Source organism: Physeter macrocephalus, chromosome 6 (genome assembly GCF_002837175.3).
Source record: "Physeter macrocephalus isolate SW-GA chromosome 6, ASM283717v5, whole genome shotgun sequence".
In the NCBI taxonomy this organism is placed as follows: Eukaryota; Metazoa; Chordata; class Mammalia; order Artiodactyla; family Physeteridae; genus Physeter; species Physeter macrocephalus.
Window position 1 is genome coordinate 74,596,914 of NC_041219.1, and position 23,427 is coordinate 74,620,340.

The 23,427-nt window shown below is 37.1% G+C and overlaps 1 protein-coding gene across 17 annotated transcripts in view; it reads left to right on the top strand.

The window, feature by feature from the left end:
• BMAL2 (basic helix-loop-helix ARNT like 2) overlaps positions 1 to 23,427 on the top strand; it is a 133,086-nt gene that overhangs the window by 93,468 nt on the left and 16,191 nt on the right. For 16 of the 17 annotated variants that reach the window (XM_055085525.1, XM_024128994.3, XM_055085520.1 and 13 more), the window contains one exon: positions 2,162 to 2,935. The exons of the other annotated variant lie outside the window; for it this stretch is intronic. In XM_055085525.1, the coding sequence (XP_054941500.1) occupies positions 2,162 to 2,298 (137 nt within the window). In that variant the 3' untranslated portion in view covers positions 2,299 to 2,935. Of the gene's footprint in view, positions 1 to 2,161; positions 2,936 to 23,427 lie in introns of those variants that run through there. 17 annotated transcript variants of the gene reach the window in all.

Below are 23,427 nucleotides of genomic sequence, written 5' to 3' on the forward strand. Positions count from 1 at the left end.
TTTTTTTTTTTGTTTGTTTGTTTGCGGTACGCGGGCCTCTCACTGTTGTGGCCTCTCCCGTTGCGGAGCACAGGCTCCGGACCCGCAGGCTCAGCGGCCATGGCTCACGGGCCCAGCCGCTCCGCGGCATGTGGGATCTTCCCGGACCGGGGCACGAACCCGTGTCCACTGCATCGGCAGGTGGACTCTCAACCAATGCGCCACCAGGGAAGCCCCCAAAACTCTCTCTTAATCACTATATTTTCAGGCTTAGGAAATTTCTAGAGATGCAAACAACTTTAAAACTAAGATTTTTTCCAAAACTACAATGAGGTATCGCCTCACACCGGTCAGAATGGTCATCATCAAAAAGTCTACAAATAATAAATGCAGGAGAGGGTGGGGAGAAAAGGGAACCCTCCTACACTGTTGGTGGGAATGTAAATTGGTGCAGCCACTATGGAGAACAGTACGGAGGTTCCTTAAAAAACTAAAAATAAAGCTACCATATGATCCAGAAATCCCACTCCTGGACATATATTTGGAGAAAACTAATTCAGAAAGATACTTGCACCCCAATGTGCATAGCAGCACTATTTATAATAGCCAAGACATGGAAGCAACCTAAGTGTCCACTGACAGATGAATGGATAAAGAAGATGCGGTTTATATACACAGTGGAATATTACTCAGCCATAAAAAATAATGCAATAATGCCATCTGCAGCAACATGGATGGACCTAGAGATTATCATACTGAGTAAAGTAAGTCAGACAGAGAAAGACAAATATCATATGATAGCACTTATATGTGGAATCTAAAAAAATTAACTTATTTACAAAACAGAGATAGACTCACAGACATGGAAGACAAACGTATGGTTACCAAAGGGGAAAAGATGAGGAGGGATAAATTAGGAGTTTGGGATTAGCAGATACAAACTACTATATATATAATAGATAAACAACAAGGTCCTACTGTATAGCACAGGGAACTATATTCAATATATTGTAATAAACTATAAAAAGAATCTGAAAAATAATACATATATATTTTATATATAATGATTCAGTTTTATACATATAAAACATATATGTATAAAACTGAATCACCCTGCTGTATACCAGAAACTAACACATTATAACATATTTTTTATACTTCAATTAAAATAACTAAGAGTTTTTCATTCAAAATCATAAATACAGTAATCATGCTGTTAATTTTCAAGTGTATGCTACCTAATGGACCTGTCATTGAAAATTTGATTATCCACTGAATCAGTTATGGTTATTATTAAAACACAATTTCAATAAAACTAAAGCTTTTGTATTTAGGGGAAAATGTCCATTCTTAAGAAAAAGAATTTTTAAAGATACCAATCATAAAATGTTTAAGATGTAATTATTCATTTTAACTATGTTTATGCAAAGTCCAAATGAAGAAAATTGAAATGACACAATTTTATACCCCCCCATAACTGACTCTGATCTCCTGAAAATGTATGTTAAAGAGAATCAAAGGACTTGAAGGAACCTGGACATCAGCTTCACAGAGAGCCACATATTAATCATCTCAAATTCTATTGTACTTTGAAAGATACCTAGAAAACTTCGATTAATCTGTAGCTGTGTTTTAACCCTGAATTTCTAGAACCTCTTCCTTATCTCTGATTTAAATCTCATTTCCATGGTTCCTCCTTATTTCCTTTTTCAATCAAAAATCTGGGGACCCCCCCCCCACTTTTATAAGAGTCTTTCAGATTTGGGGGAAGATGCTTTTGTCTCAGCCTTCTCATTTTGGGGTTAAACAAGCAGAGTATTTTCACAAGGCAGATTAAAGTTAAATTTCTCCTTCAAGGCTCTATATACACACATGAATAAACCCCAACCCCTAGCTTCCAACTGTCTGGGAGTCTGTACCTCTTAGCTTTTATTTTCTATTAGAAAGCTCGTAGACTAGCTCACTTAAGTGCATCAAATGAGTGAAGCTCAATTTATCTGACAGCAGATTGTTATAAAAATAGGCGACCCATTTAAAAATGTATCAGGCTTCTGCAATTTAAGAGGCATACTTTGCCTTCAATAATACACTGTACGGTATCCTAGCCTTGCTTTGCCATTTTTGATAACTCATTTTTTAACCTCCAAATGTACTTACATAAGCCTGTATTTTAATTCAATAGGAGAAGGTGCCCAGCTGGATTTTGATGCCCTCTGTGACAATGACGACACAGCCATGGCTGCCTTCATGAATTACTTAGAAGCAGAGGGGGGACTGGGAGACCCTGGGGACTTCAGTGACATCCACTGGGCACTCTAGCATTTGATTTTTAACTCAACATGAGAAACGTTTTGAAGCATTTCGCTTACGAAAGACTATATATTCTTCTGTACTGTACTGATAACTGTTTTTATCTTTTATTCCTATTAATGGTTGACCAGTTTTTATAGATTTGCTCCTGACTTTCACAGGGGTACAGGGAAATGTGATGTTTCCCTTCAAATTCTCAAAATTTTCTATAGACCGCTTTACTCACTGACATAGCTTAAAGCCCACTAGTTGCTATATTTTTGCTAAAGTCTTTCTAACCAAGAATACCACATGTATCTTGTTTGGGTTTTATTTTTTGATGCAGTTGTTTTCAGTTTGGGGAAGTTAATGTGTTGACATCTTCCTTGTGTCTGAGATTCATTTATAATTGATTTATAATAGAAGATTTGTGTAATCTGGAACATTTCCATTCCTTGTGTATTTCCTTAATTGAGGATAGGGCTTATCCACTTTAAGAAAACGATAAGTACTTGAACATTAAAGGGACAGTGCAATTTGTAGTGGTAATCACAATGAATACTGTATTCAGTCTTTGTAGACTTGGGCAAGCACAGAGCCATGATAGTTATGCTCAGTTGAGCACTTTGAGATGGATTTTAAGTGAGATGATTTCTTATTTAAAACTCAGAAAAGGAAAAAAAAAAAAAGCTGAGAGAGTTTCAGCTTTGCTTACAGAAAAGGAAAGATCTTGGGCCCTACAGCTTGGTGGTAGTTAACCTTTGCCTATAAGATTTAGTCTTAATATAACCACTCAAGATTCTTATTACAGAGAGAACAGAGTTGTGATGGTGAAAAGGTTTTTAGCAACCTTTAGGATTAGTCTTAGAGGAAGAAACAGGCCCAGGCAGAGTCAACGCCTTGTGTAATGTCACAATTAAGTTCATATGTCTTTTAATGTTTAATGTATATAAACCAGTTTCTTTATACACATTTGAGAAAGCAGTAGTCTCACTGGTTAAATGATTAGTTAACTGACCTAGGAACAGTTGTTGGCTTTTTAAATTATTAGGCAATTACAGTTACTATTGCCTGTAACCAAAGGTAATTAGATAAGTGTGTTTTTAAAACCATGAGGCAATGAGAAAGAATTTAAAAACCAATTTTCTAGCTATAATTAAAAATCGAGAGCATTTTTTAAACCAGTAATTAATTCAGAGGTAGCTCAAATTGAGGGCAAGAATTAAGGATATTTAAAATACTGTATGTAGGGACTTCCCTGGCAGTCCAGTGGTTAGGACTCCACGCTTCCACTGCAGGGGACATGGGTTTGATCCCTGGTCGGGGAACTAAGATCCCGCAAGCAGTGCAGCGCGGCCAAAAAAAAGCCCCCCAAAAAACCAAAAATAAAATACTGTATGTATAGCTACCTTTTTGAAGATCATACTTCCATAATACCTATGGTTTTAATAGTTCTTTCTAGTTTACTACGTGTGTTCCCATAGATTCTCTTTTGTGCCCTACAAGGGAAAGTAATGATAGTCTAGGAAACTAATGGGGAAACTCTGAGGCTCAGATATGGGGATCAAATCCAGTTTTTCTTTTCTATGTGGTGCTGTACATCTCCAGCAGATTTCCCTCAGAGCCCCACGAAAACAAAGCATTCTTTTGACCTCTCATATTTCCGTAGACTGTAAGTAATAGATTAGAACTTTCAGACACCTTAATGGCAAACATAGCAACAGGTAACAACCAAAATCAAATGTTCCTTCACGTTTGACATTTGCAGTGGCTGTGTGGGCAAGGATGTACTGGCCTATTGTCTTGAGCTGATGCAATGTTCCAGAAATGTCAGAGGGTCAGCACCATTCCTGGTTCTGGCATTTGAGGACTTGGGAGACATCTAGGTTTAGAATAAGTCAAAAAAACCCTCACAAGATGGGGGATATATTGGTTTGTAGTGGCCTAAGCATGACAGTTAAGTCTGAAGAAGCGTGAAGGATCACATCTGTTCTCTAAGCCAGAGAGGCCTGCCTGCAAATGTAACATTTTAGGGATGTGGACCATTGCAGGTCGGGCTAGACCTCCAGAGTCAGCCTAAGCTAGTGGTAGCAGGATAGGTCATTGTGGCTGCATGACCTCCAAAGCAGGTGGGGCAAAACTTCATGAGGCAGGGATCTGAGAGGCAGACTTTCTAGAGGCTGGCCATTGCTGCTTGCACAGTAACAATCCTCTTTGCAAGAGGAGAGGTTATCCCATAGACTTATGGATGGAAAGCCAATTGAAGGCTTTGATCCTTTAGTAGCCCACTCTGATATTTATCTTTTGCCCTGGACCCAGGATCCAATCCATGCATTGTATGATACTGTAGCTCTGAGTTCAGTGCTTTCTTCAAAATGCATTCTATTTATATTTGATTGCTACTGGGAGTGACATATTTTTATGCTTTACACTATATTACTTTTTTCTCCTACCAATTAATTTCTTGCATTTTGGTGAAAAATATCTACAAGTTTAATGAAAACATCCTAAAAAGAATACTCTATTTTTTTTTTAATTCTAAGAATTACCTACAATGATGTCGTGGAGTGAGAGGCATGCCTGGAGTCAGGAGAGCCCGCTCAACCTAAATTTATCTGTGTGACCTCAAGCAAGTCATTTAAACTCTCTGTGCCTCGGTTTCCTTATTTGTAAAAAGAGGTTTGATCTCTCCATTTACTTCCAGTTCTAATTCTGTGATTCTGACCCGCAGGACTCGAGCATTAGCCCGTTGCTAGACATACGCTGTCCGGTATGACAGCCACTGGCCACATGTGGCTACTGAGTACTTGAAACATGGCTAATACATATTGAGATGTGCTATGAGTGTAAAGTGCATATACCAGATTTCAAAGGCTTAGTATGAAAAAAGGGAATATAAAGTATCCCATTAACAGTTTTATATTGATTACAGTTCAAATAATATTTTGGATATACCAAATTAAACATTAAAGTTAATTTTATTTTCTTACCATCCTAATGTGGCTACTAGAACGTTTTAAATTACACATGTGGCACACATTATATTTCCATTCTATGGCCCTGCTCTAGAACATTTTATTAAGTGGATATTATTTAAGCAGACCAAAGGTTATAAGTATGATATTTACCTCTAAATGCTATGGTTTAAAGGACATTTATTGATCCTCGATTCAGTGCAAATAACTGTGAACCTCTATCGATGTATCAAATTTAAAACTTTTTTGAAATGAGTAAACTTGAAAATGTTAGACATTTTATTAGACTGAAACCAAACAAAACTTGAGGTGTATGTTGACACCCTATGGTAGTCACTAAATTTGGAAATCCACTGATAAGCACAAAGACAAACAAGAAGATACAGAATAGACTTTTGGTAAATAAATGGAATTAAAGGAAAGTATCTAATTACAGTGTCATAATGGGAAAAGGCTATATTCATTGGTCGTCATAATCTTTGACAAATCTCCATAGACTCTAGGACACAGGTATATAAAATAGCAACTCTCTAGGTATCAGACCATGTTTAGTGGGTCCAGTTTCAGATCCTGCTGTAAAGAGGAATCCACCACTCAGGTAGGTCATTGTTGGGCTCTGGAATTAGAGATTCAGATTTGCCAAGCATAGTATTGTGGGCACAGCAGCCCTGACGTCTACAATGATCAGAAGCCATAAAGAAAACCTGCTGCGTGGCCACTAGGTGTCACTTTCCCATTCCTATAGGGCTTTGTTTTCATTAGATTAATTTTTCTAAGTTCCGTGGGGCCTAGGACAGGCATTTATGACTTTTGTGCCTAGAATAAGTCTGCCCCTGTTTTATAAGAAATGCTTTTTAAAAGAAGTCTGGGAAGATCCCTTCCACATAAAATAAGAATTTCGGTTTAGAGACCTCTCCAGATGTGGCTCCAGTAAAAGCTGACTTTAGAAAGAAAACCCATCCAACCTAGAATACGCTTTCTGAACTCATTAGGGAGCGTTCAGTGTGTGTGTCACTGCTCTTAGTGTTGAGTTTAGGTTTGTCTTTTATAGAATTTTTAAGCTCTTTTCCATTTCACTTGCTCTTGTCTGTATGTTGGTATTTTTAAAATGTTGTGGTAAATAATGAAGAGTGAAATTAAACTATATTTTATAATAATTACTAGTTTGGAGTTTTTATTTAACATTTTAAACTTCCTCCACAAAGTGTGTCCTTAACTATTTTATAAAGTGGAAACAGAATGGGTAGAAGATCCAGTGTTCTAAGACCACTGGGAAGGGAGGTATATAGTCCCTTATACATTTTGGGGTGTGTTCATCCGGGTGTACTAACTGCTGTCACAACTCTAAAGTGTCAGCGGCTTTAATCCATTAAAGGTTTCCTTCTGCTCATATCACATCCGATGTCATTAGCACTGTCTGTCCCCCTGACTTGACTCCTCCCCCTTCCCTGCCTCTCTCTCTCTCTCCAACTCTCAGCTTTGCTTTCCTGTAAGCGGGTGTTATCCTCTAGTGGACCTTCTTCTCCATCCTGATGCTCAGACGCTCCAAGCACAAATTATCCTTATACCTGACAATTACAATGGAAAGAGAGCTTCTCTGTTCCCTAGTAACTCACACAAAAATGTCCATTGATTAAGCCTCTGGTTCAACTTGGTTCACATGGACTTTTCTGTGGTCAACAGGCTGAAATATACAGATGGCCAGGCTTTGGTTCCATGACTAAATCTGGGTTTAAAGGCATCCTTGAAAGGGATATCAGGTCAAAAATAGCCAACTGCCTGACAGCCTAGGGCCAGAGGAAGGAACGGGGATGTAGGCAGAAGAGACAATGGAAAGCTTGTAACTCTCGAGAGCTGATGATTTCCTAGAATTGTGTGTTTAGGTTATGTGAGCCTCAAGTCTTGCATAGTTTGTTTTTGGTGGTTGTTTTTTGGTTTTTTTTTTTTTTTTTTTGGAGGGTGGGTCATGGCAAGGAATAGCAAGTTACATCACATGTTTTTAAGCCTTGGCTACCTCTTTTGTTTGATACTCAGCCACTAGTCACTTTGGAGGGCTCTGTCCATTGCCTAAGGTGTGTGTTGAGAGAGACAATAAAGGGTTGTTAAATCCTTGTCTCCCTGTGTGTTTCTGGCATTGAATTTACACTTTCTTAGGCAGTCCTAGCACTAGGCTGACTGTTAGGCAGTATTTCCCACATTTACTCCTATCCAGGAAGAAATGTATTGCATGTTACCTTGGAGGTAAAGACATCAAAGTAATTTTTGTGATAAAATATTTGTTAAAAAACACTAAAATTAGAAGCCTAGATTATGTAAACTTGTAACTTAAGTGAACTCTTGGAAATCTCATTTAATACTTGGTTGAGTGTGCAGTAACCCAAAAGGCTTCCCATCTATCAGAACCAACATCTAGACCAATAGCAAATAATTACCTGATTGTTCAGTTATTTGTGGGAATCCATAGTATTCTATCTCATTTAACAAAGATCAAGGAAGACATAGTTATAGGGCCTGAAATATTTTGGGGGGGATGGATACATATCAGATTATATGTAAGATAATCAAATTCGTAATATTTACAATAGAAAGGATACTATTCTATTTCTTTGTAATAACGGTAGCAGCATATTTTGTTTTTAATTGGTTTTCTGATTATAAAGGAACTTTATATTCATTATCGAAAATTCAGAAATTCAGAAAAGTGGGATCCAATCAAGATGGGGAGTAGAACGACGTGGAACTCACCTCCTCCCACAAATATATCAGAAATACATCTACATATGGAACAATTCTCCAGAATACTTACTGAACGCTAGCAGAAGATCTCAGACACCTGAAAGGACAAGAAAGATCTGCACATAACTTGGTAGGACGAAAGGAAAAAAAAAAAAAAAAAAAAAGGAAGCAGAAGAGGACCTGTGCCCCTGGGAGGAAGGAAAGGTTCCCACACCCTGGGAAGTCCCGGGACATCAGCCAGGACAGAAAGGGAGCTTTAGAGGCTCCATGGAGAGCACAACAACTGGTTTGTGGAAGGCAGAGCAGAGACCTGCACAGATGGTCCGTGCCACAGGTCTGCGTGCCCCAGCCCAAGACGCACGTCTGCTGGTACAGGCTGGGGCTGGGTGCTGAAACTCGGGGTTTAGAGGACAGACCCAGGGAGAAGACTGGGGTTGGCTGCATGGAGACAGCCTGAGTGGGGCTGGAGCGTGGTGCAGCTGCAAACAGGGGTGTACACGGAAGAAGCCCAGGCCCGCCATTAAAGCAAAGTGCCATTGATAAGTGGCGCACAAAGGGAGGGGTGGGCCCGCCTTAGCAGCCTCTTTCTCTGCCCCCCAGCCACTGCCTCAGTGGGCTCCAGGAGCAGGTACCAGCAGGTTGCCCACATGCAGAGGCGGGGATGAAATCAAAGCTGAGCCCCAGGGGCCGTGTGAGTTAAGAAGCAGGGCTGAAATATCTCCCCATGGCTGTATGAACCATGAATTCAAACCTCTGCCACCAGCTTTGTAAACTCAGTGCCTGCAGGACATCTGAGCAGACAACAGGGGCTCCTGTGGCTGGGATGGGTCTGGCTTTATCAACGATGAGCTTTGTGGGCACATACAGGTGGGGGCTGGGTGAGGCGAGGGTCTGAGCTGCCTCATTAGTTCCCATGGCGGGTCCAGATACACGATTACTGCAGTCCGGGACCTGACGTAATGGATCTGTGCTGGTGGCCTTGTGAAAACAATGCCTGAGGAACACTAGGGTCAATTGCCAGCATTCCCACGGTTCAGGCAGGGCCAAGGGCGATGCCAACAACAGTGTACTTTGTGAGCCCACACAACAGGTGAAAAGTGACACAACAGAGCACACTCACTGGTGGACAGCTCTGACGGAGGAATACGATCCCACCTACCTCACACCGCAGCTCAGAAATGCAGCTCAGAAATGCAGCTCAAAAACGGATCTGGCAGCTTCTACTCCAACAACTAGGGAGCAGACTCTGCCCCTGACAGTGCTGTGACAACCACAGAGCAAAGAGGAGGACCCGCTCAACATCCAGGGCAGGCTCTGGTCACCACAACACCAGTCACACCCCCTATCAAGGGGATAACGGCTAGGACACACTGAGGAAAGAGGTGGCAGCCATTCATACTAAGAACAGCCCTTGCACTAAAAATATTAAACCCACGCAGGCTACACAGGAATGCTCCCACATAAAAATAGCCCTCCAAGACCACAGTAGATAATCGTTTCTCCTAAACTCACAGAGTAAGAGAAACATAAGTGAAATGAGGAAGCAAAGGAACCACTCCCAGTTAAAAGATCAAAAGCACTCCCCTGAAAGGACAAACAATGAAACAGAACTCTTCAGTCTGACAGATACCAAGTTCAAAAATGAGAGAATGAAAATACTGAAGGAACTAAGAAAGGCTACTGATAGAAATGCAGATTACTATAAAAAGGAACTAGAAACTATAAGAGGAGCCAAGAAAAATTAGAAAACTAATTGGCTAAGATAAAAGCTGAGCTAAAGGCAATGAAGAGCAGATTGAACAATGCAGAGCAAATAAGTGATCTGGAAGATAGAATAACAGAAATCACCCAACCAGAACAGCAGACAGAAAGCCAAATGAAAAGAAAAATGAAAGCAATGTAAGAGACCTATGGGATAATATAAAGTGTGCCAATCTATGCGTAATAGGAATTCCAGAAGGAGAAGAAAGAGAAAAGGGGACCAAAAATGTATTTGAAGAAATTATGGCTGAAAACTTCCCAAACTTAAAAAACAAAACAGATATCCAGGTACAGGAAGCACAGAAGATCCCAAACAAGATGAACCCAAACAGACCTACACCAAGATATATTATAATAAAAATGGCAAAAGTTAAAGATAGAGAGGATTCTAGAGGCAGCAAGAGAAAAACAAAGAATTACAAGGGAACCCCCATAAGGGTATCAGCTGATTTCTCTACAGAAACGTTGCGGGCCAGAAGGGAGTGGCAAGATATATTCAAAGTCCTGAAAGGGAAAAATTTGCAACCTAGTATACTCTACCCAGCAAGATTATCATTTAGAATAGAAGTAGAGATAAAGAATTTCTGAGGATAAGCAAAAACTAAAAAGATACAGCAATACTAAACCTATCCTAAAAGAAATATTGAAAGGTCTTCTCTAAATAGAAAAGAAGCAAGAAGCTATAGGAAAGAGAAAATCACAATTGGAAAGTAAAACACTTAAATAAGCCAGTATACAGATTTAAAATATCAAAAAAAATTTCTGTGAGGTAATAATAACCACAATGAACAGCAAAAGGATAAACATGAAGATGTAAAAGAGGACATCAAAATAACAAAATATGGAGGAGGAGAGTAAGAAAATGTAGGGTTTTCTTCTTCTAGAATGTGTTTGAGCCTGTATGGATATCAGTCTAAAGCAAGTAGATACAGGAAGGGGTTAACATACTTGAAAAACAGGATAACCACAAATCAAAAACATACAATAGGGCTTCCCTGGTGGTGCAGTGGTTAAGAATCTGCCTGCCAATGCAGGGGACACAGGTTCGAGCCCTGGGCCAGGAAGATCCCACATGCTGCAGAGCAACTAAGCCCGTGCGCCACAACTACTGAGCCTGTGCTCTAGAGCCCACGAGCCACAGCTACTTAAGCCTGTGCACCTAGAGCCCATGCTCCACAACAGGAGAGGCCACTGCAATGAGAGGCCCACACACCACAACGAAGAGTAGTCCCCACTCACTGCAACTAGACAAAGCCCACGCGCAGCAACAAAGACCCAACACAGCCAAAAATAAAATAATTAATTAATTTAAAAAAATAAACAAAAAAAAATACAATAGATTCACAATAGCCAAAAAGAAGAGAACACAAGCATAATATAAAAGGAACTCATCAAACCACAAAAGGAAAAACAAAAAGGAAAAGAAAGGAATAAAGAAGAAATACAGAATCAACTGGAAAAGAAGGTTTAAAATGACAATGAATACATATCTATCAATAATTACCTTAAATGTCAATGGAATAAATGCTCCAATCAAAAGACCAAGTGGCAGATTGGATAAAAAAACAAGAGCATACAATATGCTGCCTACAACAGACCTACTTTAGGGCAAAGGACACACATAGATTGAAAGTGAGGGGATGGAAAAAGCTATTTCACATAAATGGAAATGACAAGAAAGCAGGGGTTGTGATACTCATATCAGACAAAATAGACATTAAAATAAAGGCCATAAAGAAAGATAAATAAGGACACTATATAGTGATAAAAGGATAAATATAAGAAGAGAATATTATACTCATCAACATATAAGCACCCAATAGAGGAGCACCCAAATACATAAATACTAACAGAGATAAAGGGAGAACTTGACAGGAATGTGATGATAATAGTAGGAAACATTAACACCTCACTCACACCAATGATCTTTTAGACAGAAAATCAATGAGGCAGCAGAGATCCTAAATGATACAATAGAACAGTTAGACTTAATTGATATTTTCAGGACATTACATACAAAAAACCACAGAATACACATTCTGTTCGAGTGCACATGGAACATTCTCTAGGACTGACCACATACCAGGGCACAAAACAAGCCTCAACAAATTTAAGAGTATAGACATTATTTCAAGTATCTTTTCAGACCACAATTGCTTAAAACTAGAAATCAACCACAGAAAAAGAAATGAGAAAAAAATGATCACATGGAGACTAAACAACATGCTACTAAAAAACCAGTGGGTCAACAATGAAATCACAGAGGAAATTTAAAAACACCTTAAAACAAATGACAATGAAAACACAACCATACAAAATCTATGAGATGCAGCAAAAGCAGTTCTGAAAGGGAAGTTCATAGCGACACAGGCCTTCCTCAAAAAACAAAATCACAAATAAATAACCTGACCTACTACCTAAAAGAATTAGAAAAAGAACAACAAATGAAACCTAAAATCAGCAGAAGGAAGGAAGTAATAAAGATCAGAGAGGAAATAAATAGAATAGAGATTTTTTAAAATAGAAAAAAAATCAATAAAACCAAGAGTTGGTTCTTTGAAAGGGTAAACAAAATTGACAAACCTCTGCCCAGGCTCACCAAGAAGAAAAGAGAGAAAACCCAAATAAACAAAATAAGAAATGAAAAAGGAGAAATAACAACTGATACCACAGAAATACAAGAAAAAAAAAAACAAGAATTATATGCTAACAAATTTGACAACCTAGAAGAAATGGACAAGTTCCTGGAAACATACAGCCCACCAAAACTGAAGCAAGAAGAAACTGATAATTTGAACAGACTGATCACTACAAGTGAAATAGAATCTATAATTTATTTTATTTATTTATTTTTTTTGTGTGTGTGTGGTACACGGGCCTCTCACTGTTGTGGCCTCTCCCGTTGCGGAGCACAGGCTCCGGACGCACAGGCTCAGCGGCCATGGTTCACGGGCCCAGCCACTCCGCGGCATGTGGGATCCTCCCGGACCGGGGCACGAACCCGTGTCCCCTGCATTGACAGGCGGACTCTCAACCACTGAGCCACCAGGGAAGCCCAGAATCTATAATTTAAAAAAAAAAAACTCTCTACAAACAAAAGTCCAGGACCAGATAGCTTCACAGGTAAATTCTACCAAACATACAAAGAAGAATTTATATCTATCTGTCTCAAACTCTTCCAAAAGATTGAAGAAGAGGGAACACTCCCAAAGACATTCTATGAAGCCACCATCACCCTGATACCAAAACAAGACAAAAACACACTATCAACAAAGAAAATTACAGGCCAACATCTGATGAATACACATGCAAAAATTCTCAACAAAATATTAGCAAACCAAATCCAACAACACATGAAAAAGGTCATACATCACGACCAAGTTGGATTCATCCCAGGATCACAAGAATGGTTCAACATATGCAAATCAATCAATGTGATACACCACATCAACAAAAGACAAAAACCACATGATCATCTCAAGAGATGCAGAAAAAGCATTTGATAAAATTCAACATCCATTCACGATAAAAACCTCTTACCCAAAGTGGGTATAGAAGGAACATATATCAACATAATAAAAACTATTTATGACAAACTAACAGCCAATATAGTACTCAATGATGAAAAGCTGAAAGCCTTCCTGCTAAAATCTGGAACAAGACAAAGATGCACACTCTCACAACTTCTCTTCAACATAGTATTGGAAGTCCTAGCCACAGCAATCAGACAAGAAAAAGAAATAAAAGTTATCCAAATTGGAAGGGAAGAGGTAAAATTGTCATTATATTCAGATGACATTACTATATATAGAAAACCCTAAAAACTCCCCACAAAAAAATTCTAGAACTGATAAACAAATTCAGCAAAGTAATGGGTACAAGATTAACATACAGAAATTGGTTGCATTTCTTTACACTAACAATGAAATATCAGAAAGGGAATGTAAAAAAAATAATTCCTTTTAAAATCACATCCAAAAAAATAAAATACTTAGGAATAAACCTGACTAAGTAGGTAAAAGACTTATATGTTGAGACCTATAAAACATTAATAAAGGAAATTAAAGATAATTCAAAGAAATGGAAAAATATCCCGTGCCCTTGGATTGGAAAAATTAACATTGTTAAAATGGCCATACTACCCAAAGCAATCTACAAATTTAATGTAATCCCTATCAAATTACCCATGACATATTTCACAGAACTAGAAGAAATAATCCTAAAATTTATATGGAACCGTAAAAGACCCAGAATTACCAAAGCAATCCTAAGGAAAAAGAACAAAGCAGGAGGCATAACCCTCCCAGACTTCAGATAATACAAAGCTACAGTAATCAAAACAGTGTGGTATTGGCACAAAAACAGACATATGGGTCAATGGAACAGAATAAAGAGCAAAGAAATAAACCCACACACATATGGTCAATTAATCTTTGACAAAGTAGGCAAGAATATACAATGGAGAAAAGGTCTCTTCAGCAAGTGGTGTGGGGAAAGTTGGACAGCTGCATGTAAATCAATGAAGTTAGAATACACCCTCACACCATACACAAAAATAAGCTCAAAATGACTTAAAGACAAATATAAGACATGACAACATAAAACTCCTAGAAGAGAACATAGGCAAAACATTCTCTGACATAAATCGTAGCAATGTTTTCTTAGGTCAGTCTCCCAAGGCAATAGAAATAAAAGCAAAAATAAACAAATGGGACTTAAATCAAACTTACAAGCTTTTGCACAGCAAAGGAAACAAAAAGAAAAGACAACCTATGGACTGGGAGAAAATATTTGCAAATGATATGACCGACAAGGGCTTAATTTCCAAAATATACAAACAGCTCTACAACTCAGCAACAAAAAAACAACCCAATGGAAAAATGGGCAGAAGACTTAAATAGACATTTCTCCAAAGAATACATACAGATGGACCACAGGCACATGAAAACATGCTCAACATCACTAATTATTAGAGAAATGCAAATCAAAACTACAATGAGGTACCACCTCACACAGTCAGAATGGCCATCATTAAAAAGTCTACAAATAACAATTGCTGGTTGTTAGGGGAACCCTCCTACACTGTTGGTGGGAATTGGGAAGTTGATGCAGCCACTGTGGAAAACAGTATGGAGGTATCTCAAAAAACTAAAAATAGAGTTGCCATATGATCCAGCAAACACACTCCTGGGCATATATCCAGACAAAACTATAATTCAAAAAGTTACATGAACCCCTATGTTCATAGCAGCACTATTCACAATAGCCAAGACATGGAAACAACCAAAATGTCCATCAACAGATGAATGGATAAAGAAGATGTGGTACATATACACAATGGAATATTACTCAGCCATGAAAAGAATGAAATAATGCCATTTGTAGCAACATGGATGGACCTAGAGATTACCATCCTAAGTGAAGTAAGTCAGAAAAAGAAAGACAAATACCAGATGATATCACTTATATGTGGAATCTAAAATATGACACAAACGAACCTATGTACAAAACAGAAACAGGCTCACAAACATAGAGAACAGAATTGTGGTTGCCAAGGGGGAGGGTGGGTGGAGGAGGGATGGACTGGGAGCTTGGGGTTCGCAGATTCAAACTATTATATATAGAATGGATAAACAACAAGGTCCTAATGTATAGCTCAGGGAACTATATTCAATATCCTGTGATAAACCATAATGGAAAAGAATATAAAAAAGAATGTATATATATATATATGTATAACTGAATCATTTTGCTGTACAGCAGAAACTAACACAACACTGTAAATCAACTATACTTCAATTAAAAAATGTGCAATTGTGAAAATGAAAAAAAAGAAATATAGAACAGTGCTAAGAAAATAAAAATCAACTATAATTTTACTACCTAGTGAAAAACCACAGTTGATACTTGAGTATTTTTTTCTAGGCCTTTATATTCTGATGATTTTTTTTGAAGTTAGAATCCTGCTATTTATACAATTGTATTTTTCTTATATTTTTTGTAGGAAAGTAACAGATGTATATCAGTTAAAAGTCAGTATTGAAAGGCATAAAAGTACCAAAAAAAAAAAAAGAGGGGGCAACTTATTGTTAATTCTCATTCTCCAGATCAACCACTGAAACTTTTTTTTCACTGATTATGGTATTTGTAGTTATATTTCTAAATATGGTTCTATTGCCACTTCTTGATTTATCCAGAATGGGTATAGAACAGGGAGCCAACAATTTATTTAAAATATTCCCCTCCTATGGAACATTTAGGATGTTTGGAAAGTTTTACTATTATGGATAATATGTCAGTTAACATCCTTCTACACAAATGTTTACTATTTTGTTTAGAATGACTTTATTGAAGTGTAATTACAGATCAACATTGATCAATTCCCATATAGTTTGTATACAGTGTTCTTTCCAGAGTTAATTTTTACCTGGTTAAATATGTCGATATTTCCTTTTTTTGGATCTTGTTTGCTTTTACGCTCAGAAAGAAAAACTTTTCCACCCCAAGATCGAATAAACACACACCTGTATTTCCTCCTAGGTGTCATGTGTTTTTATAGTGTCACCCTAAAGGCTTCGATCTAGCTGAAGTTTAGTTTAATTGATAACCATACAGAAGTTTACTTATTCTTTCCAAAATATTAGCCACTTGCCCCACAACCATTCAGTGACTAGTCCTTCCTTTTCCCACCATTTTGAAATGTTACCTTTACCATCAATTAAGTTGTTATATACTATTCTGGAACCTATTTGGAAAAGAGGTGGTGGTGGAGATGCAGGTGGTGGAAGGTAGGGAGGGGAGAGACTTCCGTGCTATTGAGTTAATCTGTCTATCCTTTCACCAGTACCAAACTGCTTAAATTAATTAAATGTAATAGACAGTATATCACCTTTTCTTCTGAAGGGTTCAGAACATGACTTTCCAAAACATGCTGCTTTGGCAGATTATTTTAAACTGAAGGCACTTGAGAACAGCAGGTACAGGAAGGGCTCTGTGACTTCCCCTTTCTACCTAAAAGCAGGACATGAAATTTCCCCAAAGAAAGGTGCCTTCCCTGTACCAGGAAGAGAAGAGAAGAGAGAAGAAGAGAAGAAGAAGAGAAGAACATTCTTAACACCAGAAACTGGAAATCGATGTTGAAATGGACCTGTACAAACACACCTCGTAAAATAACACCAATCTTCCATTAGTTTCCCCCATTTAGTTCCTAGTCACTGCCCCACAATTTACTGCCCCTAGCGCAAGCTCTTATCACATCCCCACAATTTATCCTTCCTCATGTAAAAATGGATATAAGCTTTTGGGCCTAATAGCTTCTTCAGGTCTTCATTTTCCTTCTGAAGAGATCTCATGCACACACAAAAAATTAAAGAAATTTGAATGCTTTTCTTCTGTTAGCCTGTCTTTGTCAGTTTAATTCTTAGGCCCAGTAGCAAAACCTAAGAGAGTGGAACGAAGTTTTTCCTGGGCCACAATTTTTCATTCCTTTTCACTTAAAAGTTTTAAAAATAAAAATATGTATTTCTATGAATTTATAAATTCATAAAATAGCGAGAACAGTAGCCTTTTCTATCTCAACATTTCTTCTTTAATAAACTTTTAAATTTATCAGACTACAAATAGATCACTTAAGTCAGTTAATCACACTTATGTTACAACTGCATCTTTGAGGAATGGTGTTGATATGTTTAGCATTCTTCTATGCTTTTGTTATATATAGAGAAGACGTTTATTCTTGGAACAACCATCTGTCCAATGCTACAGGCTGCATTCCCTTAACTTGCTGACATTCTGAGGGAATAAGAATAAAATCTAACTTTTATTAAATTCTTAAAATGGTAGGCACAGTTCCTAAACCTTTTACATGTATTAATTTAAGCCACCTAAGAACCCTGAAGATAAATGCTGGTATTGCCCCATTTTACACATGAGGAAACTGAGGCTCAGAGTTAAATAACTCAACAATGTTTCCCAGCTCATAAACTGTGGAGTTGGATCCAGACCTGAGCGGCCCAGACTGGTGGTCTTAACCTGCATTTTGGTAAACCTCTTGATTTGCGGTGGGACTCTCAGGGTCTTTCTACCTTCCCCTAACCCTGTCCTTAACGCAATGCACCACTATTTTTCTTTTCTTTTCTTTTTTAAACATATTTTTAAAATTGTAAAACACACAATACAATTTATTGTCTTAACCATTTTTAAGTGTACAGTTCTGTAGGATTAACTATATTCACGTTGTTGTCCAATAGATCTCTAGAACTTTTTCATCTTGCAAAACTGAGATTCTTTACCCATTGAACAACTCCCTACTTCCCTCTCCTCCCAGCCCCTGATAACCACAATTCTACTCTCAGTTTCTATAAGTTCAACTGCTGCAGATCTCATATAAGTGGAGTCATACAGTATTTGTCTTTTTGTGACTGGCTTATTTCACTCAGCATAATGTCTCCAAGGTTCATCTACGTTGTAGCATATGCCAGGATTTCTTCCTTTCAAGGCTGAATAATATTCCATTATATGTATATACCACATCTTTATTCGTTCATCCATCAATAGACATTTGCTTCTACCTCTTGGCTATTGTGAATAATGCTTTTATGAACATGGGTGTACAAATATCTCTGCAAGATCCTGCTTTTAATTCTTTTGAATACATACCCAGAAGTGGGATTGCTGGATCATATATGGTAGTTCTGTTTAATTTTTTGAAGAACTGCTATGCTGTTTTCCATAGTGGCTGCACCATTTTACAACCCTACCAGCAATACACAAGAGTTCTGATTTCTCCACATCCAAATAACACTCGTTATTTTGTTTTGTTTTTTTTATAGTGGTCATCCTAATGGGTGTGAGTTGATATCTCATTGTGGTTGGTTTTTTTTAATTTTATTAGAGTATAGTTGATTTATCATTGTGGTTTTGATTTGCATTTCTTTAATTATTCGTGATGTGCATCTTTTTATATGCTTGTTGGCTATTTGCATATCTGCTTTGAAGAAATGTCAGGTCCACTGCCCCTTTTTCAATCAGGATATTTTTGCTATTGAGAGTTGTAGAAATTCTTTATATTTTGGATATTAACCCCTTATCAGATACATGATTTGTAAATATTTCTCTCATTCTGTATGTTGCCATTTCACTGTTGTTTCCTTCGATGCACAGAAGGTTTTAAGTTTGATACAGTTCCATTTGTCTATTTTGGCTTTTGTTGCCTATACTTTTGGTGTATACTTCCATCTCAGTTGCTGAAGTATACAACCTATCTATTTGGGAAAGAAATACATTACAAACTTTTAAAGACCATAGTGAAATGAATTTTGAAAACCTTAGGAAATTTCAAATAGGTAGAAGGAAATTGTATTTACAAATCATTACTTAGTTCAGCATAGTAAATATGAGAAGCTAATTTACACAGTTATGTAAGAAGAAACAGGACAAAGAAGAACTATTCTTCTAAGATATCTACAGGAGGTATAGCAGGACATGGTATTTATGCCACCATCCTCTTCACATGCATGGCAGACATGGCTAAAGAAATAACATAATTTTTCTTGTTGAATCCAACTGGGCTTCAGAATCTTTCTCAACACACTGCTCCAGGCAACCACTCATAATCAACTGAGGCAACATATAGATAAAATCTATTTATCATCCTGTCCTCAAGCCCTTCCAAAACAACATTAGGTGAAGGAGAATTCCTCAAACATGCCACATTGAAAAATCTGCATGATTTTTCAAAAATCTGCATGATTGCAGATTCATAATGATTACAAGCATATTAAACTCACTAAGAAGTTCCCCCAGAAAGAAATTACTGAACTGATTAATCCATTGTTTCCTAATTTGGTATTACCATAGAACCCTTTTTGTCACATTGTTCCTTATTAAAATACTATGAAATTAGATTTTTATGAAATAAGTAATATTTGAAAAAAAAGAAATAGGTAATATTTGAGATACTGAAATAGTTCTCTGATATTTCCCATTGAAAGATCATTTTATATTGCTGTCAGTACTCTGAAAAAATGTTCGTCAACTTTATTTTACATCTTGTGGAATCTGGTCTGCACAAATTGTTTAATTTGTTTTAATTGAAATATAGTTGATTTAGATTATATGTTTCAGGTGTACAACATAGTGATACAATATTTTATAGATTATACTCAAAGTTATTAAAAATTGGCTATATTCCCTGTGTTGTACAATATATCCTTGTAACTTGTTTATTTTATACATGGTACTTTGTACCTCTTAACCCCCTACCCCTGTATTGCCCCTCCCCACTTCCTTCTCTCCACTGGTAACCACAAGTTTGCTCTCTGTCTCCATGAGTCTGTTTCTATTTTGTTATTCACTTGCTTTATTTTTTAGATTCCACATTTAAGAGATAACATACAATATTTGTCTTTCTCTGTCTTATTTCACTAAGCATAATAGCCTCCAGGTCCATCCATGTTGTTGCAAATGACAAAGTTTCATTCTCTTTTATGGCTGAGTAGTATTCCATTGTGTGTGTGTATATATATATATATATATACCACATCATCTTTATGCATTCATCTGTTGATGGACACTTAGGTTGATTCCATACCTTGGCTATTGTAAATAATGCTGCAATGAACATTGGAGTGCACGTATCTTTTTGAAATACTGTTTTCAATTCCTTTGGATACATACCCAGGAGTGGAATTGCTGGGTCATGTGGTAGTTCTATTTTTAGTTCTTTGAGGAACCACCATATTGTTTTCCATAGTGGTTGCATCAATTTACACTCCTACCAACAGTGTACTAGGGTTCCCTTTTTGCCACCTCCTCACCAACATTTGTTATTTGTGGTCTTTTTGATGACAGGCATTCTGACAGATGTGAAACGACATCTCATTGTGGTTTTGATTTACATTTCCCTGATGATTAGTGAAGTTGAACATCTTTTCACGTTCCTATTGGCAATCTGTATGTTTTCTTTGGAAAAATGTCTATTCAGGTCTTTTGCCCATTTTTCAATTGGGTTGTTTGTATTTTTTTGGTATTGAGCTGTATGAGCTGCTTATATATTTTGGATATTAACCCCTTATTGGTCATACCGTTAGCAAATATTTTCTCCCATTCAGTAGGTTGTCTTTTCATTTTCTTGATGGTTTCCTTTGCTGGGTTAAAGCTTTTAAGTTTAATTAGGGCCCATTTGTTTATTTTTGCTTTTGTTTCATTTGTCTTAGGAGACAGATCCAAAAAAATACTGCTACAATTTATGTCAAAGAGTGTTCTGCCTAGGGCTTCCCTGGTGGCGCAGTGGTTGAGAATCTGCCTGCCAATGCAGGGGACACGGGTTCAAGCCCTGGTCTGGGAGGATCCCACATGCCGCCCATGAGCCACAATTACTGAGCCTGCGCATCTGGAGCCTGTGCTCCGCAACAAAAGAGGCCACGATAGTGAGGGGCCCACGCACCGCGATGAAGAGTGGCCCCCGCTTGCCAAAACTGGAGAAAGCCCTCACACAGAAACGAAGACCCAACACAGTCATAAATAAATAAATAAATAAATAAAAATAAAATTTTTTTAAAAAAAGAGTGTTCTGCCTATATTTTCTTCTAAAAGTTTCATGGTATCAGGTTTTAGATTTAGGTCTTTAATCCATTTTGAATTTATTTTTATATGGTGTGAGAAAATATTCTAATTTCATTCTTTTGCATGTAGCTGTCCTGTTTTCCTAATATCATTTATTGAAGATTCTGTCTTTTCTCCATTGTATATTCTTGCCTCCTTTGTCATAGATTAATTGACCATAGGTGTGTGGGTTTATTTCTGAGCTCTCTATTCTGTTCCATTGATCTATGTATCTGTTTTGTGCCAGTACCATGCTCTTTTGATTACTGTAGCTTTGTAGTATAATATGAAGTCTGGGAGGATGAAACCTCTAACTTTGTTCTTTTTTCTCAAGATTGCTTTGGCTATTCAGGGTCTTCTGTGATTTTATTAGGATTATTTGTTCTAGTACTGTGAAAAATGTCATGGATATTTTGATAGGGATTGTATTAAATCTGTAGATTGCTTTGGGTATACAGACATTTAACAGTATTAATTCTTCCAATCCATGAAAATAGGATATCTTTCCATTTCATTGAATCTTCGTCTTTCACCTCCTTGGTTAAGTTTATTCCTAAGTATTTTATTCTTTTTGATGCAATTTTAAATGGGATTGTTTTCTTGCTTTCTCTTTCTGATAGTTCATTATTAGTGTATAGAAATGCAACAGATTTCTGTAAATTAATCCTGTATCCTACAAGTTTACTGAATTCATTTATTAATTCTAATAATATTTTGGTGGAGAATTTAGGGTTTTCTTTATGGAATATCATGTCATCTGCAAATATTGAAAGTTTTACTTCTTCCTTTCCAATTTGGATGCCTTTTTTTTTCTTGTCTGATTGCTATGGCTAGGACTTCCAATACTAAGTTGAATAGAAGTGGTGAGAGTGGGCATCCTTGTCTTGTTACTGATTTTAGAGGAAAAGCTTTGAGCTTTTCACCATTGAGTATGATGTTACCTGTGGGTTTGTCATAAACGGCCTTTACTATGTTGAGATATGTTTCTTCTATACCAACTTTGATGAGTTTTTATCATGAATGAATGTTGAATTTTGTAAAATGCTTTTTCTGGGTCTATTGAGATGATCAGGTGATTTTTATCCCTCCTTTTGTTCACGTGGTATATCATATTGATTGATTTGCAGATATTGAACCATCCTTACATCCCTCAAATAAACCCACTTGATCATGGTGTATGATCCTTTTTATATATTGTTGAATTCAGTTTGCTAATATTTTGTTGAGGAATTTTACATCTATATCCACCAGAGATATAGGCCTGTACTTTTCTTTTTTTATAATTTCTTTGTCTGGTTTTGTTATTAGGGTCATGGTGGTCTTTTAGAATGAATTTGGATGTGTTCCCTCCTCTTTAATTTTTTGAAAGAGTTTGAGAAGTATAGATATTAGCTTTTCTTTATCTGTTTGGTAGAATTCCCCTGTGAAGCTGTCTGGTCCTGGACTTGTTTGCTGAGAGTTTTTTTTGATTACTAATTCAATTTCACTACTAGTGATTAGTCTGTTCCTCCTGATTCAGTCTTGGAAGATTGTATGCTTCTAGAAATGTATCCTTTTCTTCTTGATTGTCCTATTTGTTTGCCAGAACTATTTGTAGTATTCTCTTATAGTTTTTTGGTATCTCTGTGATGTCAGTTGTAATTTCTCCTCTTTTATTTTTTATCTTTATTTGGGTCCTCTTGTTTTTTCTTGATGAGTCTGACTAAAGACTTATCAATTTTGTTATCTTTTAAAAAAAACAGTTTTTGGTTTCATTGATTTTTTTTCTTTCTTTTTTTGTGGGGGGTCTTTATTTCCTCTCTGATCTTTATTTCTTTTGGGGGAGCTTTGTTTGTTCTTCTCTTTCTAATTCCTTTAAGGTGTTAGGTTAGGTTGTTTATTTGAGATTTTTCTTGTTTCTTGAGGTAGGCCTTTATTACTATAAACTTCCCTTTCAGAACTGCTTTTGCTGTGTCCCATAGATTTTGGAAACTTGCGTGTATATTGTCATTTGTCTTGAGGTATTTTTTGATTTCTTCTTGGATTTCTTCACTGACCCACTGGGTTTTTATTAGCGTGTTGTTTAGTCTCCACGTGTTTGTGT